The sequence below is a fragment of the Stomoxys calcitrans genome, chromosome 2, assembly GCF_963082655.1.
Source record: "Stomoxys calcitrans chromosome 2, idStoCalc2.1, whole genome shotgun sequence".
NCBI lineage: Eukaryota > Metazoa > Arthropoda > Insecta > Diptera > Muscidae > Stomoxys > Stomoxys calcitrans.
The window spans coordinates 222,871,307-222,888,679 of NC_081553.1; the positions used below are offsets into that span (position 1 = coordinate 222,871,307).

Consider the following 17,373-nt stretch of genomic DNA (forward strand, 5'->3'; position numbering starts at 1 on the left):
TTTTAACATATACCAAAACATTTATATTTAGGGTTCGCTGTCAGATGAATGTTAGACGTGATGACGTGACGATCAGCAACTAACACTTTGAGTAAAATTTGACCATCTTTACATGTCCACCACATATGCCAGAACCAATTGTAATATAGACAGAAACAAAGTCTTTCACCCACTTGCTAGCAGCGCTGGTGATACTGACAAGGAAAACTTGACAGAGATATAAATACTAAGTGCCTATGATGATCGATTTGACATTTTAATGATTTCGTATTCTTAATTTATAAACCTGAACTTCTGATCTCATAAAATCGGATTTTAGTTATGTATAGCCGTTATATAAAACGATCTCCAGACTTAAAAGTCTTGATGCAATAAATTGGTAATTTTTCACCCGATTTCGATGAAATTTAGCACAGTGAGTTCTGGTAGACCCCTATTTATTTCTGTTAGGTGCGGTTCAGATCGGACTATATTTGGATATAGCTGCCCTTAGGCCGACCACCCGATCTCTCGATATAGGGTATTGAGGCCATAAAAGATCCAAAACGGTGATTGATATTATTAAAAATGGCAAAAATTTTAATCGCGACTGGAATTGAAAAAATAAAGCAAACCAACAAACGGGCATGGGCTGGCTATGCTGATTTGTGCGGGGATAATCGTCATCACGAGAAGCGTCCCCAAGTTGCGGATAGTGGGATTCTTCGTACACGTATTAAGTGCAATTGCAGTAGCGGACAATTAGCGATATCGAATGAATGAATGGATGCACCGGCTATTTCTTAAATACTGAGAGCGTATGTTGCTCCATACGGCAAGACGAGTTATTAGTTTAGGTTAGGTTGAAAAAAAAGTGCGGATATTAATACGGTCCATCCCACTATGCACATATACCTAAGCTGGTAATCGGTTCATTGTGCGCTCTAAAATCTAAAAAAGGAACCTCGAAAAAGAAAATTTTATGTAAGGAATTCCGTGCTAATTACAAAATCCTTAAATACTTTCCATAGCACTCCCCTAAGTTATTGTGTCCCCACCTAAGTGCCGGTATCTTTTAGGAAATGCTCCATCGTTTCATCATCTTCCCCGCATGCCCAACACATGGTATCACTTGCCGCACCGATTTTGCATAAGTGAGCTCGTGAGGTATACTGACCTCTTTCTTACTTCCTTTCAGTAATAGCCTCGTCCTCTCAAGGTCCGGATCACCCCATAGGATTTTCGCCGCCCTACCGACTGTTTCGCTGTTCCACAGTCGCCCACGCCTTTAAATCAGACTGTGTCGACCCGAAAGGCATCGGGTTAACCAAGTTTGTTGGCGGCAGTTCTCTGGCCTTCACTGCCAAATCGTCTGCCCTTTAATTTCCCCTAACTCCGTTATGGTCCGGCACCCAAACCATGCGTATTATGCCATCCTCAGAGGAGGCATTAAACTCCTTCTTACACCGCAAGACTGTTCGAGAACTTACCTTCCTGGTTGTTATTGCCCTTATGGCCAATTTACTGTCCGTAAAGATGTCCACGCTTTGCGTCCTCGCGTTAGTACCACATCACCTTACGCATTCCGTGATTGCCCGGATCTTCGCCTGTAGGACCGTATTATGGTCAGGCAGTTTAAAACAGATCCCTGGGTTCTCAATGTAGACCCCCAGGCCCACTCTGTTCTCTAGCTTTGATCCATCCGTGTAACATGATCTTCCAGGTGGCAAAACTAGGGTTCCGTCAGTCGAAGACTTTGGCGCTGACAGCAGGGCCTCGCACTCGACCTTAAGTGTCGCCTTAGGTATCCGTTCGGAAAGCTCTTCCCTTTTTACAGGTTTGTTATCGTTGCATCGATTGTACACAGACAACATGTCCTCTGAACCTGCAGTTTGGTCCTTATGTAGTACTTTTTCTCCTTTGCTGTCCACCAAACTACTGAGGCGTAAGTTAGTATTGGTCTTATCACGCTACTCTAGAGCTAATGAACTATCCTCGGATTCAGGCCCCATTTCGAGCCTTCTCAGTACGCTCCTGAATGTGACACTTCCAATTAAGTTTCCTGTTCAAGTTCAATTCTAAGTATTTGGCCCTTTCAGATATCGAAGTGGTTTTATTGCGGTAACGTGGTGCGTCAAATTAGCCCATCTTCGTATTCCCCTTGAAGAGGCATATTTCAGTCTTATCTGGGTTAACATTGAGACCCCTGGGTCTAGCTCAATCATTTACCATATGCAAGACCCTTTCGGCCCTTCATAGCTGGTTCGGATCCTTACCCCTAAGAAGTATTATAAAATCGTCTGCATAGAAGACGGATTCAAGTCTCTCCTCAGTCACCCAAAGGAGTGGCGATAAAATGCCCTTCTGTGGCGTGCCTGTGCTACTTTCTCCCTTATATTTATGTCAAGGTTCCCGCAATTTTTCCTTAGCAGATGGTTCCTCCAGTCTCTAAGGACCCGGTCCACACGGTACTGGTCTAAGGATTGGATCAATGTGTCGGTCCGCACATTGTTAAACGCCCCCTTCGATGTCAATGCAAACCGCCAATGTGTACATCTTGACATCGAAGGATTCTTCTATTTTATGCACAACCTTATACAGGACCGTCTCCACCGAGTTATTTGCGCCTTTAAATAACCAATGACCATGATGTTCCCGCGGCAACCGGAACGAGCTTGCTCACATATAAGCTACGTCCAAAGAGGTGCAGCCCTGCGGTACGCAGTTCGAACTCAGATCTGAAAAGAAGGTCCATTATCATTACGCATAAAAATTTTAACGGATATGTGAGAATTTTGTCCCCTGTTTACAAATGGAACGTTCGTGGGAAACTTTGCAAAGTAGTATCTACTAGGTCTTGTAGATTTTCAATAATCGCGCAAAAACGTCAGTTTGAAACCTCAAGAGTGAGAGCTTTAGCGCTACAAAAGTTAGCCTCAAGATCAAGCAGCGTTTCATAAATAAATGAAATCAACAGGGAAACGGCAGTAGAAGGCTTGAAGAGCTACCGCGCGAATGCATTTCTTGAAGGCAATTCGTCACACATAACGCCCGATGATGTTCACCTCCCTAGCCAAACTAGAGCAGTATTGCTGGAACGTAGTTGCAGTTCCGGCAGATCCTGCCGGCTCAATTCTTATTTGGCTAGAGTTGATAGCAACGTGCTAGATCTAGATGCCGATTTAACAAGGTACCACACGTCACCTTGTCGTTCGCCAAACCAATTCTCCCCGATTACCTACTTGTTGAACTCCGTTCCATTTTCCGTTGTAAACAAAGTCCTCCACCTACTTGCTAGCAGATATTGGGTTAATGACAAGGAAACTTTGATGACAATATATAAACACTTTGTGGCTATGATGTTCGATATGACAAGGCGCCTTTTAATAATGAATGGCCATATGACAATAATCAATGACTACTACGGACCGGAACAACAAAGCGAATTAATGATGAAAACACAACATTGTTACTAAATTTCCTATGAACATACCATTTAGTAATGCAAATTGCAAATTTTGCCCATGAACTAAGGAACAGGGGCAAACTTCTCACATATCAAGGAGTGCTGTCCGATTCAAATTTAAGCTCAATGATAAGGGGTCCTCCTCTTTATTGCCGAATTCGAACGGCAGTGCGACAACTCCTTGGAGAGAAGTTTTACATGGCATAGTACTTCACAAATGTTGCCAACATTAGGAGGGGAAAACCACAACTGAAAATTTTTTCTGATGGTCTCGCCAGGATTCGAACCCAGGCATTCAGAGTCATAGGCGGACATGCTAACCTCTGCGCGACAGTGGCTTCCATTTAGTAGCAGGGGATAATTCTCTCAAAATACAACACTGTTGCAATAATAAATTCACCTCGATAAAAAAACAGGTTGTTAAAGAATTCGTAACTTTCTGTTAAGCCAGGAAAGTCCGTGGTAGCCCATTAAGGACTCACTTATGTTAAGCCACTTTTGCGACAGATCAAAGTCTTTGGTTCAATTCAGGTACATATATATAATTCACTTAGGATGCCAGCCCGCTCCAAGGCGCTCAACTTGGGTGTTAGGTTACCTCGATAAGAGGGTGCGGATATCTAAGCCAGCCATCGTCTTGTTGTGCGCTCTAAATATCGAAGAGTATACCGAAGGTTCGTTTAGCACATGAATCATAGATTTTGTATTGAACGGCAATGTACAATGTTTGCTCGTTTCCCCAAAATCTACCCACAAAAACTTGTTAGCCTCCTAAATAACACGACTAGAGAGTAATGCTCTTTGGCAATTCAGTTTTGCAATTGCGTATGGTTATTGGGTCATTCACTTCTCCCCAACCATCATCAGTAGTCAATCGAAATAGGGTGACAGGGTTCACAAAGAGATCAAGAATCACAACTCAAATATAGATATACAATTGTTGCTTTTCTGCTTCTTATTGCAATTCATATGCTAGGCTGATTGAAGATGATATATATTTTGTATTTGTGTGTATGAGTTTACATTGCAGAAAAACAAAATTAGCATATTTAATTTAATGCTATTATTGTTCTTGGTTGATTTTCGAGTTTTTGAAATGAAAGGGGATCTCTCTCATTCTCGTTTCTAATCGCTTGTTCAATGTATTGGATGTAATATTTTATGTACAATACTTATCATTGTTTAAAAAATGAATGGGGTAACCCTTCTGCAATACATCTATTTATCTTATGCGTATAAAATAAATCGTGTTAGCATAAAACCCTTGTGATGCCCAAGGCACTCAAACCCAACATTAGGTCAACTATGTATATATCAGAAGTTTATACCATTCTGAAACATGACTCAGTATGAGTGGAATTGAACTGCTTCGAATGTCTTCATTGTTAAGGACATTCTAAATAGAAATAACAACTGCCACACGCGGTAGGATGGCGGCATTACTAAATTATTTTGAGGGAATTTCAAACATTTAACATTTTGTTTACAAAAAAAAATCAAAATAACCTTGCAAAGTGAAATGTTATCTCCTACAAAAATTATCGCTTAAATTGATAAGAAAGTTATACAAAATAATGAAAGAGTGTAACGTACCTTTTTTTAATTGCTAAAGTAGATAGTTGAACGATGTTTGGTTTTCACAGCAAACGTGTGGGTGACTTTCTGTGGAAAGTTCTTTCTTTATGAAACTGCAGACTGTTTGGTGTGACAGCTAATTTAAGGCGACAATTTTCTTGGATTTCGTTTAATGCTAAAAATAAAGCACATGTTTTGTTATATTAACGAGATACATTATTTTCACTTATTTTTAAATGACACGCACATTTGTAATTTTTATTTTATCTAAATTGAAATTAACAATTTTTTCATTCGTTCTATGATGGAGTTTGTTTTGTCAGTTCATTTATTCTTAGTTGCTCGATTCTCTTCACAAGTTTTTTTTTTACTTAATTTCACATCATTATCATCCATCATTCAGGTGGGTACTAAACAACGTAAACGCGACAAAAGGCAATGATGATGATTATTTCGTGTTTAGTAAATCAGCAGCAGACAACAACAAAACCAATGACCTCCTCTTTTGCACAACTACCCGAGCTCTCCATACTCCTATAGTTTATCATCATCATCATCTACAAGTTTTTAGTTTTTTTGTAAATAACACACTCACACATTCAAACACATGCAATGAATGGCGATGGCGAATGACAAGAAAGACACATAGAACGAAATAAATAAATGTTTTTATGGCAATAGGGTTGCCATATACAGATATGTTGTCTATAATCATGATATATTATGGGCATCGTATAGATATTTATTTTTTACTAAAAAGCCAATAAGGCACACAATAAAAACAAATATTTTCCGGAGTTACCAAATACCAAATAGAGTGTATTTCTTTTAATATAAAGAAGCAAATAACAAAGGCTGCTGCACACTATCGATTAATGCCCTTTCAGATGACATATTTTAGAAGCTAATACAGTTATAATATGTACATAATATGTACATTCAACTATTTGCACAAATACAAATTTAATGGCTATATCATAGTAAACTTGATAAGCTTTACAGAACTTTTAATATAAATTAAAAAAAATAAATCAGCAAACTTTAACCTATCAAATCTTCACCTTCTACGATCACCTTTCACCTTTGATAAGATTTCCTACATTCGCTATTTAGAACGTTTAAATGCTTGTTTCAGCACATACTCAAAAATTTGTTTAATTTTTCCTGGAAGACTGTTTGAGAAGTCCATGAATACGAGCAAAAATTTGTGAGCTTGATAATTGAGGGCAACAAATTGCAGAATGAATGACGGTTGCGGCGTCAAAAAGATGTCTTTAGAAAATCAAATAAACAATAATCGTGAAGGTTGTAGTATACTTTAAAACCCCTTTTTTAAAACAATTCTATTTTAATATGTTTTAATACCACATACAGTATTTTATCAAAAATATATCTGTGGTAGTAGTTCGGAGTAGTAATTATACAAAAATGCAAACGTTGTCGTTTTCTGCAATGATTTGGTAAAAATGATACCTACATAAAATTCCATCATTACTTTGTCATATCAAATATGTATGTATTTGGCATCCCTATTCTTAGTCATTACTAAGCTTCTCTCAAACAGCTGCCAGCTGCCCCTTCCTTTTGAAAGATAAAGGAAATTAACAACTATGCACTTCCCTTTAAAAGCAAGACATTGTCTAATGTTCATGTGTTTCTTGTTTTCTAAACCATACATTGTACCTTCATTTCTGCAAAACGCAAATGTCCTGTTGCCTTGTAATGTTGTCCAAGAAGTTCCTTAATGCTGTTCCATTTTTTTTTATCACGAATTATTAATTTAATTAGGAATTGGGTAACCCGTTTTACCACTTTCCGCTCTTTCAACACATACAACAAAATACTTAATATTGCTTGCTAACCTTTTTTTGTTTCAATTCGTTAATTTTCGTATATATATGTTTCGTCGTCACGAACAAATTCAAAAATGTTTAACAATTTTTTTTATTTCGCAGACACAAAGACGACTACAAACAAACTACAATTTTATTTTTTTCTGCACTTGGAACTTTAGGCTTTCGGGTTGTTAATTTTTTTCGTTGTTTACACGAAATTGATATGTTATTTTATGTTTTTTTTTTTATTAGAAAAAAATTTATTAATGTTGCTATTTACTTGCGATCTAAATAAAAGTTAGTTTTGAGAATGTGAATGGAGCTCTCGAAACTTGGGGCTTTAGGGCTCACGCCGTCACAAGTAAATGTGTGGCTACAACGGTTGGTATTTATTTGTGAATTGTTTATTATTTATTTGTGACTATGTATTTGGTTATTTGGTACTTGGTATTTGTTCTCCGATTGTTTCTGCTTTGCGGAATGACGGTTCTCGACCAAAGTGGAATGGGGGAATGTACGCTGAGATAAAAATTGTTGTAGTCGGTAGGAATATAAGTAATTGCAAATTATTTCCAAGTAATCAAAACGTAATGCAGGAACTTAAAACCCTTCGTCAAAAGATAATGAGTGCCAATTTGCAATTTATTTCTTATTTTGTGGTTTAAATTCTCGACATTTTGCATATTTTCTTAAAACAGGCCGTTGGTACTCTATTCGGCTGTTCACGGAAAAACTGCATATAAAAATATGTAAAATATATAAATGCCTTTTTAAGCTAATGGTCATGGCAAAACAATTAAAGGTGATATGGTATCATATCATATGGTACAATTCACCATCTTTTCATCAAGATAATAGACATTTTGCGAACACGCACAAAAATTTTGTGTGCGTTTGTGTATGCGTGCGCGTACATACTGTCAAGCTCCATACAAAAAAACGTCGGCGAAACGTTGGCCGAAAATTAATACTCTGTTTACAGTGAGGAAAATGGCAAAAAACTATTATAGTGGCAACACTTGAAACTATTGCCGGCATAATTTTCGTTTTGTTTCATTGGTTTCAATGGTTCGTATTTCATTATTTACCTTAAAATGAGCATTTGAAAACAATTAATCCTTGTGTAATATGAATGTAAGATTGAGTTAGTATATAAAATTCCATGTAATTATCATCTTAATACCGTCAAACGTGGCCGGTTGTTAACAGCTGTTCGCGTGAGAAAACCTTTTTAAATCCGCCTTGCGTGGTACCATGGTTAAGAGGTAGTATCATTAGCACAGCCACAAAAATCTATCCCCAACAAATCTATCTTGTGGGGCAAATGTCGGAAATTAAAAAGTCAGAGTGGTTTTAGAAATAAACTCTGTGTTACAACTTATCTTCTACAAATGTGTTTTATTTTTGTATTTTCACCATTATAACACTGTTTTGTTACTTATGTATGTAATACCGGATGAAATGAAACAATTTTTTTAATACTTTAGAAAAAAAATCACAGCTGTGTTATCAAGCCCATGACATTTAGATTTACTCCAAAATCAAAACAACAAAAACAAATAGTACTCAGCTGTTCGCATGACCTCACCTTATAAGTGCATCTTGACAACTGGCAACTATAGTTGAATGTTGCCACCCGTAATGTTGCCATCCATTATCGACCATTCAACATAATTTATAGCCCAAATGTCTTTACTACAATCCATTGAAACTATTAGAATATGTTTAATGATATTTTATTTTAAATTAAAATCTACATAAACGCCATTGTCTTTCTAAATACAACAAAAAAATCTTTAAATAAAAGGTTTTCAAATGTTTTAAATTGTAAAAAAGGGTTTTGTTTAATTCGGCAACATAAAGCCAAATGCTTTTGAAGTTGTTGAACAAAAAACTGTAGTTTAAAAACGTTGTATGAAAATAAAAAGAAAAGGAAATCTCAGATATTGAATGAATTAGCAAAGAATATCACTTAAAATTAACACAGTTTTGTGATTATTTCTTGCCGGGATTATGGGCTACATCTATTTTTTGTTTTTGTGTGTGTTTTGCTACTAAAAACTAATGTTAAAAAGAAATTTATTTAAAAGAAAGAAAATAAAACATAAGGTGAGATATATTATACTATAAACTCTACAGAATTTTGAGAAAACCAATCTCTTGCTTCCATCAAAATGTTGGTTATCTTCATTTGCATTTGAGGCAAACAGCCATTGTTCAGTTGTTTTGCATTTTAAATGATACGATGATGTGATTTGTGATTTGTTTGGGAGAGAAGTACCAAACAACTCACGAAATGATGCAGCTGCTCTTTTCTTGGGGGTTTCCATTCTCATTTTCAATTAACAACAATAGCTGGTGGAATATATCGGCCACAGACTGAAAGCAAGAGGTGTTGCACAAATCAAAAAAAAAAATCAATTGGTAAGGGAAACACAAACCTCATTTTGTTTTGCAGAAGTTTCTAAAAATGCAGCGCGCCAAGATTCCGCCAGTTTTCTACCCTCATCAGTGGAAACAGTACGCTCTTGATGCAAATCAGTTTTATTACCTACCAACACAACAGGTACACTGGAAGAAAATAAAAAGAACAGTTAATAAGGCAAAGGTACCCAAATATTACGCAAAAAAATTTCTTTCCCATAATACCAAAAGGATATAGCTGTGGCGTTTTGTAGGTACAATCTGTCTCTGAAAATGAAGCTACTGAGTTGAAACATGGTATAGATTACTGTTTTGTCCATAGACAGGCGAAGTAGTAAAATAGACTATAGTCGAATAATATCTTTAGGCTGGTCTGCAAGTGATTTTATTACACATCCGTACCAAATATGTCTAAAAAGGTTAATATATGGATGCACATAGCTGCTGGAGGCCACAGTAGCCATGTAAAAACTTCTCCTCAAAAATGGTACCGCAGTGCGGCATGCCGTCCGGACTCGGCTATAAAAAGGAGGTCCCTTATCATTGCGCTTAAACTTGAATCGGACTGCACTCATTGATATGTGAGAAGTTTGCCCCTGTTCCTTAATGGAAAGTTCATGGGTAAATTTGCATTATATAGCTGCCGTATAGATCAAGAATTTTGGCATTCTCTCCTAGGTACGTTTTTTACGGTGAGTGATATCGTCTTCTCAAGAATTATGGGTGATAGTAATAATTTGTCAAATTTTGATAATGAGTCGCCCTATATTTTGTATAAAATTTTCCTACAGCACGTCGTTGTTACTGTAGCAAGTGTGTTGTGTTTCATCCATTCGTCTGCTGGCTTCTGTTAAATATCGAGATCTGGGAACTATGAGACTAAGTTGGGGTGTGTCCATTCACGCAGACACGGTAGCAGATGGGGTAAATAGCTACTAGGTGATTGTAGTCCTTGGAGAACGACCGCCTCCCATTGCACCTGAAGAAATTGACCTCCCCCGGCAAACCGGAATTGTTCTGGCTCAACTACATTCCGGCTGATGCAGCCGCGTCAACTCCTACAGAGCAAGGATTGATTCCGACGTGCAAGATGTATGTCCCGATTGGGACCAGGGACCACACGATACACCTCACCTGTTTAACTATCCAGCCAGACCCACTGGACTCAGACCCAGATCCCTGTAGACGCACCCCATCTTAGTCACTATGTTTCTGGGTCTTGACAATCAACAGAATCAAGCAGACGAAAGATAGAACAGAACAAACAGCTACAACAACAACAACTACAACTGTGCAAGCTGCAGGTGTTAGTCAGCTTTATTTCTGTGATCGCTGCGACCAATATATTTTTCCGACTCATGACGACGCTTGTGAACCATCGCCTTGCAACATATCCAGTATGTCTATACTCCCGTAATGAAGTGAGGCCAGAGCAAGGTCGGAAATGTACCCACTCCATGCACCGGTTACACCTCACCGACACCGACCGATGATGGAGGCGGTTCTGGCAAACCGAACAGAACCAGGGTCCAGGGTTCTTTTCAATCCCGGCACGGACGAGAAGTGTGCGGAGAAGGCACTGTGGGATGTGCTTCTCCCATGACGAAAAAAAGACGAACATGTACACTGAGGCGGCAGCCATTGCCGATGAGCGTTCCATCGGGTCAATTCGGTGCGTACAACCGGCTGCCATGGTATTGGATCCACAAGATAGTGATTGGGATGGTCTCTACAATAGCAGCCCTGTAGATACTGCTTCGACAGCTTCAATAGTTGTGCCTTCGCACTGATAGGATCTCTGTCTCCTCTGTTGGTGGCCCACATGAGAGCTGAGGACACAGGCCTTAACGCAACATCTGAATGTGATCCCACTGCGGGTCGCGCAGCTGGCAAGTCCACTCCTGCGCCACATACCTCATACCTCCAATCAAGCTTAGGTCTGTCATGTGACCAACGCAAAGTCAAAGGACATTTAGTAGTGAGAGCGGCATCTCCATCACATCTAGGAAAAGTCCCCTGGACTTACCAATTTGCCTGTGTTTTGGCAGCACTATATGCACTCTGAACGGCCACACTCCATGATGACGTCATCGTCGTAGCAGGGAGCTAAAATCACAATCTTTCTATTTGAGTTGTAAGCATTTACTTGGTAGCTATCTACGACTACAATAACCTCGTTCCGGTTCAAAGGCGCCAATAACCCGCCTTGTCATATCGAGCATCATAGGCAATCAATATTTGGGCAAGAGTCGGTGCCGCCCGACCTCTCACTGAGACTCTCCGCTTGATACCGCTGATTGTCCGCGGCTGCCAAAGCAGCTAATCCGTATGGAGCATTCTACTATCCGCAACCTGTGGAGACGCCCAGTAGCTCGCAGCTAAGCTTCTCATGACAGCAATGAACACCACACAGGTCGGACTTCAATGTTCCAGCCAGTTTTGTGGGTAAAGCCTCTAGAGCTAATTGCAATTTTGAACATTTGAACGAACTTTGAAAAAATCGAATTCTCTTCGCCCTGTTTAAAAATTTTGACATATTAAGTTCCAAAAAAGATGCTTTGTTGTAGCAATTCGCCGATGCGGCCAATTAATTAAATACGCCTTGACTTCAGCCTAAGCTTTAGCTGCTATAAAAGAGATACCTTCTCCCAATTTCACACATAGAAAAATTTTCTTGAATTTTTGATAGTACATTTTCAAAGACCTCTTAAAATCTATGGGTGATATAGTTGATATGGTTAAAAAAGATATTTTATAATTATATACAAAATTGGAAAAGATCTTAGTTGCGGGTACTTGTTTTAGTTGTTATTGCAAATACTTACTATTTCTTTCCCATAACATCTAACAATTTCTCATAAATAATTTTTATAACCTCAAATGATTTTTGGCTGGTTATCGAATAAACCAAGACGTAGCCATGAAAGTCCATACTGTATTGTACAGGAAATATGCTATATTCATCTTGCCCCGCTGTGTCCACAAGTTTAACGCCATAGTCTTGAGAATTAACACGCGTCACCTTTGTAAATGCTGTAAATGAAGCGAGAAAAGAAATAAGAAATAGAGTTTGAATTGGTAAAGCCAAATACAATAAAATGTTAAGGAATAATAAATAATTCATTTAAAAAAGATTTTGTTTGAGATATACAACCAAACTCATAAAGGCTCTATTACTTAAACGAACGGTGGGGTCTATCAAAATCAAAAGAGGATAATGAGAATATCGCTGGGCCTTCAAGTGGCACAGCTTTAGTAAGATATAGACGATTAAGGGATGTTTTCGATGGTCCCCAAGATACTTAGCACTGAAAAAATATCAGCTCCGTACTCTACTCTCAAATACCATTTATATAAACCCCATATTGTCATTGATTTAAGGGGAGTTTATGTGATGAGGCGTCTACCAAACACTTGCCCCAAAATTGGTTATCAAATCCGTTTTCTTATCTCAAATACATTTTGAGCCACATATTGACCTTTAGCCACATATTGCCATGGTCGGTAAATTCGTACTTTTTGGGGGTTGTTTTGGGGAAGGGGAAGTGCCCCAAATATATGATCCCACATTTGGATATCAGATGGTCAGTAAATAATTGCTGTTTTGTAGAAGGGATAGACCCCCAGAAAATTGATCCCGAAAATGGGTCTCAATTTCGTGTTCTACTCCCCAATACCTTCCATTTAAGTCCCACATTGTCATGGTCGGAAAATATGTCTGAGTTAGGGGTGTTTTGGGGAATTAGGTGGTCCTCGCGCTCTGCTCTAAGTATTATTTATTTAAATCCCATATTTGCATTGGCCTCACAATTAGGTATCAAATTCGTTTTCTAATCTTAAATATCTTTAATTTAAAGCCCTTATTAGAAAAGTCAGCAAATATGTCCGGTTTGGGGTATGGGCCTTAAGAACTATCAATATCGAGCTCCACTGTCTTTAAGACCCAAAGTGTCAAATACGTCCTATTTGGGGGTTGTTGATATCAGATTCATGGTCTATTCCCAATTACCTTTCATTTGAGCCCCATATTTCTATAGTCAGCATACATTAACTGCTTGGGGGGAGTTTTGGGAGATGGGACGGCCACTAAGTGACTTGGGCCTAAAAATATATATTAGATTCGTATTCTACTCCGTTTTGAGCCCCATATTGCAATGGTCTGCAAATACGGCATATTTGGGTGGTGTTATGGGTGTGGGGTGATCCCATAGACACTTTTTCCCGAATATTGATATCAGATTCATGCTTTACTCCCAAAGACCTTTCATTTGTTTTTCGAGAGGGACGGCCCACCAAACACTTGGCCGCACATTTTAATATCGGATTCGTATTCAACTCGCAAATACCTTTCATTTGAGTCCCATATTGCCACGGTCGGTAAATATGTCCGATTTAAGGTGTTTTGGGGGTCGGACAAACACTTTGTCCCAAAATTGGATATCAGATACGTTTTCTAATCTTAAATACCTTTCATTTGAGTCCCATATTGTCGTAATTGGTCTATATAAATATTTGGTAGGTTTTGGGGGTGGAGCGTCCCCCCTAAGTATCCCATCCGAAATTTTGTTTACCAAATTCTTGTTTTTAGGTTACTGTAAGTGTCCAAATTTCGCTTATATCGCCTAATTCATCTAAAAATTAGGGTAAGGGGGAGGGTGCCCCCTTCTCCTTTACCCACTTTGCTGGACTAGACGTAGATGGCTGAACCAAACTGGGAGTAGATTCTAACATGGGTTAATGAACTTTCCTTTTATTGTATCAGGAGGATTTACTGTTGAGCTAAAACTGAATTCGGTCAACACTCATTAATATCAGTGAAACTTCCGTATTGTTCCTCAATAAACTATACTTGGGCAAATTTGCTGCATTTGCCCACTTTGCTGGACTAGGCGTAGATGGCTGATACAAACTGGGAATAGATTCCAACATGGGATAAAGGACTTTCATTTTATTGTATATCAGGAGTATTTACGAATGAGCTTAAAATGAATTCGGACAACACTCATTAATATCAGAGAAGCTTCCGTATTGTTCCTCAATGAACTATACTTTGGCAAATTTGCTGCATTGCCCACTTTGCTGGACTGGACGTAGATGGCTGAAGCAAACTGGAAGTAGATTCTAACATGGGATATTCAATTCTCTTGAATTCAATTGAATGCTTAAACAAATGCCAGTTCCTAAACACCTGCTGAACACCTAGACCAGGATGTGCATAGTACCTTGTTTCTCTACCGTATAATCTGGAATGCCCTTCTGTTGCAGGTTATTATTAGCTTTGCTGCAGACCTACATTTTTGGAATGGGTGGCGTGCAGCAGATACATATTGACGGGCGATAGCTAAATTAACCTTGACATACAATACTTTTAAACGACTGAATACTTCATTTTAAAGTAGGTTACTACAACAGTTTTTTTTGAGTAGATCACCAGTAGTTTTTAAGCACGAAATTATGAGTGATTCATGTAAATGGAAGTGGGTTTGAGTTGCGGCTATAGCCTAAAATTTAGTGATAACTTAAATACGTAGTAGAAACAACAAACAAAGAGGGAAATTACCAACCATTTTTTGTTGACTTTTGGGGTTCACCATAATGACATGAAGCTGAAAAGCTGAGGTGTTTTTTTTAATATACTTACTATTTTCTATCGTGGGGTCATACGAATCCACAAATTGCCCCTCGACAAATTGTATACTCAACGAAGATTTGCCTAAGCAGAATGGGGAAGAGATAAAAACGGAATTGTCAATGGAACATTATTAACAATTGATAGAAATTCGCAATAACTATGTAAGTAAAGTTTTAATCGATCATCAAAAAATAAATAAATAAAACGCAAAAAATGCAAAACGAAGTGTACAAAAATGTAGTGTATACGCAGTACAACGACAACGACAGACGGACACAAAGAGTGAACTCAACTTACCTACAGATCTGTAGCCCATCATTGCTATATTACGTTCTTTGGGTGGCATTTTCTAATTTGTTTTATTGTCCTTATATACTTAAGTTATTTTAAAACTATCAATTATTCTTCAAAAAAGCAATTCCAAGTTAATAAAATTGTGTGTGTTGTACAACTTGTTCCGTAGCAGTCACTATGTTTTAGCTATGACCAGTTATTGAAACAAAAAGAGTTGCCACTGTCTCTTCAGAGACAATGGTGTGGGATGAAATTCCTTTAAGAAATTAAGTATAATCGTCGAGTAATAAGAGAAAAATAAGGAATTAATAAATATTTCTAATTATTGCAATTTGGAAAGGCATTTATTATAAATATATTAAAGGTTAACAGAATATTGAGTCCATTAGACTCAGCCGTAATTAATTGGCATCCCTGTTAAAATCTACAAAGCATAACAGCTGCACATCATTACAGAGTGGCCAATGCTAAGGAAATTGGATTTCCCATACAAAAAATAACCATAGGCCATACGCTATGGAAATAAAAAATATTTCTAAATTTTCCCATATCAATAAATACTTGCAAATAATTCTAGAAATTATATCTATACAAACTTTTAAAAATTTATTTATTAATAATTTTATATTTTCATTAGTTCTTGTGTTTACTGGATTTTATATCTGGCAACAACGAATTTCCGTAGCAAAACAAAATCAATTGAAAAGAGTTACCATATTTTTTTAAAGCATATGTTATGTTTTCCTTTGGTGACATTTGACATTTGATTTTGGGTTTCTTGTAAATTGGGTTTGTTAGTAAATTAAGAGTTTTTTCGTGGTATCTGTTCGGATAATAGACGGGAGCCATGTCTATGACAATGAAATTATTTTCCGCCTCCAGAAATGGTAATTATATTAAGGTGCTTTAGAAAACTTATTGAAACAGTCTATGAGAAAGATTTTCCCAAGATTGAGGTTAGGTCCACTTATGTCATCAAATGAAAACAAGGAGTAGGATATAGTTCCAAAAGTCAGGAGTAGGAAAAGGCTTTCTATAATTTTGCGTTCAAGCCAAAGATGTTATCAAAAAGTGTTGTAAAACAAGTGTTAAGCAAAAAAAAAAATAATTTGCAAAAATTTCATCTTCCCTTAGTTGGTAACGTCGGCTTGAAAGAGAGTGCTATTTGGTATTAAATTTTTATTTAATAACACCAAAAATAAATACAACTTCGTTTAACTTAATTTTGTTAATTACAGGCCAACGCCTACTTGGTGCCAGCTCCCGTTTGATGAGCACCAAGGAAGCCAAAGATATTGTCGAAGTACCCAAGGGTTATGTCTATGTCAACAACAAAGAAGAAAGCATGGACCTTAACGATGTAACAGATAGAGCTGCTAGCACTATCTTCCTAAGTGAGTTGATGCGAGGTTTCGGTGTCACTTTGGCCCATATCTTCAAGGAACCGGCTACAATCAATTATCCTTTCGAAAAGGGACCTTTGAGTCCTCGTTTCCGTGGCGAACATGCTTTGCGTCGTTATCCAAGTGGTGAAGAACGTTGTATTGCATGCAAATTGTGCGAAGCGATTTGCCCAGCTCAAGCTATCACCATTGAGGCCGAAGAACGTGCCGATGGCAGCAGGAGAACAACACGCTACGATATCGATATGACCAAATGCATCTACTGTGGTTTCTGTCAGGTTGGTAATATTCCAAATATTAAGTGTTTCGCTTAGGTTTGGGATCTACACAAAATATTTTTCAATTTTGTTTTATTCGCTTATCTGCTAGAACCGGACAAGTAGTTTCTCAATTTGTTTATAAAACAAAATTACATATAAGTGCCCAAACCTTTTCAGTACAGTGTATATTATTTTACAAAAGACCTTAATATTCACTTTGTATATCGTTTTAGGAAGCCTGTCCCGTCGATGCCATTGTCGAAGGACCCAACTTCGAATTCTCCACTGAAACTCACGAAGAATTGTTGTACAATAAGGAGAAATTGTTGAATAATGGTGATAAATGGGAATCCGAAATCGCTTCTAATTTACAAGCTGATCATTTGTATCGTTAAGTAGAGAATAACCAAGAAGAGAAGATGTGTGATTCCTTAGAGGATTCTTTAAATAAAAAATATAATAATAAAACTAGTAAATAAACATTCAAGTGAAGCGATGTATAAAT

At 37.7% G+C, this 17,373-nt stretch overlaps 3 protein-coding genes across 11 annotated transcripts in view; 1 reads left to right on the top strand and 2 right to left on the bottom strand.

The window, feature by feature from the left end:
* LOC106091015 (uncharacterized protein DDB_G0271670) overlaps window positions 1–7,301 on the bottom strand; it is a 32,415-nt gene extending 25,114 nt beyond the window's left edge. For 2 of the 9 annotated variants that reach the window (XM_013257442.2, XM_013257450.2), the window contains exon 1: window positions 6,883–7,301. The gene's annotated coding sequence lies outside the window, so the exon portion shown is untranslated. The other 7 variants (XM_013257472.2, XM_013257418.2, XM_013257409.2 and 4 more) reach the window with 7 other exon arrangements.
* Window positions 7,302–8,917: 1,616 nt separating this feature from the next.
* LOC106091130 (GTP-binding protein Rheb homolog) lies at window positions 8,918–15,415 on the bottom strand. Its single transcript, XM_013257556.2, has 5 exons — window positions 15,209–15,415; window positions 14,921–14,992; window positions 12,105–12,312; window positions 9,297–9,426; window positions 8,918–9,234 (listed from the first exon to the last, which is right to left on the bottom strand). Exons 1-5 carry the CDS (start codon window positions 15,255–15,257, stop codon window positions 9,145–9,147), a joined length of 549 nt encoding a protein of 182 aa, XP_013113010.1. The 5' UTR covers window positions 15,258–15,415; the 3' UTR covers window positions 8,918–9,144.
* A 529-nt stretch (window positions 15,416–15,944) lies between these two features.
* Window positions 15,945–17,372, top strand: LOC106091209 (NADH dehydrogenase (ubiquinone) 23 kDa subunit). Its single transcript, XM_013257681.2, has 3 exons — window positions 15,945–16,092; window positions 16,444–16,886; window positions 17,102–17,372. The coding sequence occupies exons 1-3, from the start codon at window positions 16,053–16,055 to the stop codon at window positions 17,261–17,263; spliced, it is 645 nt and encodes a 214-aa protein (XP_013113135.1). The 5' UTR covers window positions 15,945–16,052; the 3' UTR covers window positions 17,264–17,372.
* Window position 17,373: the final 1 nt, after the last annotated feature.

What these genes read in the sequence shown, in the direction of transcription:
- LOC106091130 (XM_013257556.2), bottom strand. Translation starts at nt 15,257, where the DNA reads ATGCCACCCAAAGAACGTAATATAGCAATGATGGGCTACAGATCTGTA. An exon ending in GATGGGCTACAGATCTGTAG is followed by an intron (nt 14,993 to 15,208) that starts GTAAGTTGAGTT and finishes CATTCTGCTTAG; the next exon opens with GCAAATCTTCGTTGAGTATA. An exon ending in GATGTTATGGGAAAGAAATA is followed by an intron (nt 9,427 to 12,104) that starts GTAAGTATTTGC and finishes ATTTTCTTCCAG; the next exon opens with TGTACCTGTTGTGTTGGTAG.
- LOC106091209 (XM_013257681.2), top strand. Translation starts at nt 16,053, where the DNA reads ATGTCTATGACAATGAAATTATTTTCCGCCTCCAGAAATG. An exon ending in ATTTTCCGCCTCCAGAAATG is followed by an intron (nt 16,093 to 16,443) that starts GTAATTATATTA and finishes TGTTAATTACAG; the next exon opens with GCCAACGCCTACTTGGTGCC. An exon ending in TCTACTGTGGTTTCTGTCAG is followed by an intron (nt 16,887 to 17,101) that starts GTTGGTAATATT and finishes ATATCGTTTTAG; the next exon opens with GAAGCCTGTCCCGTCGATGC.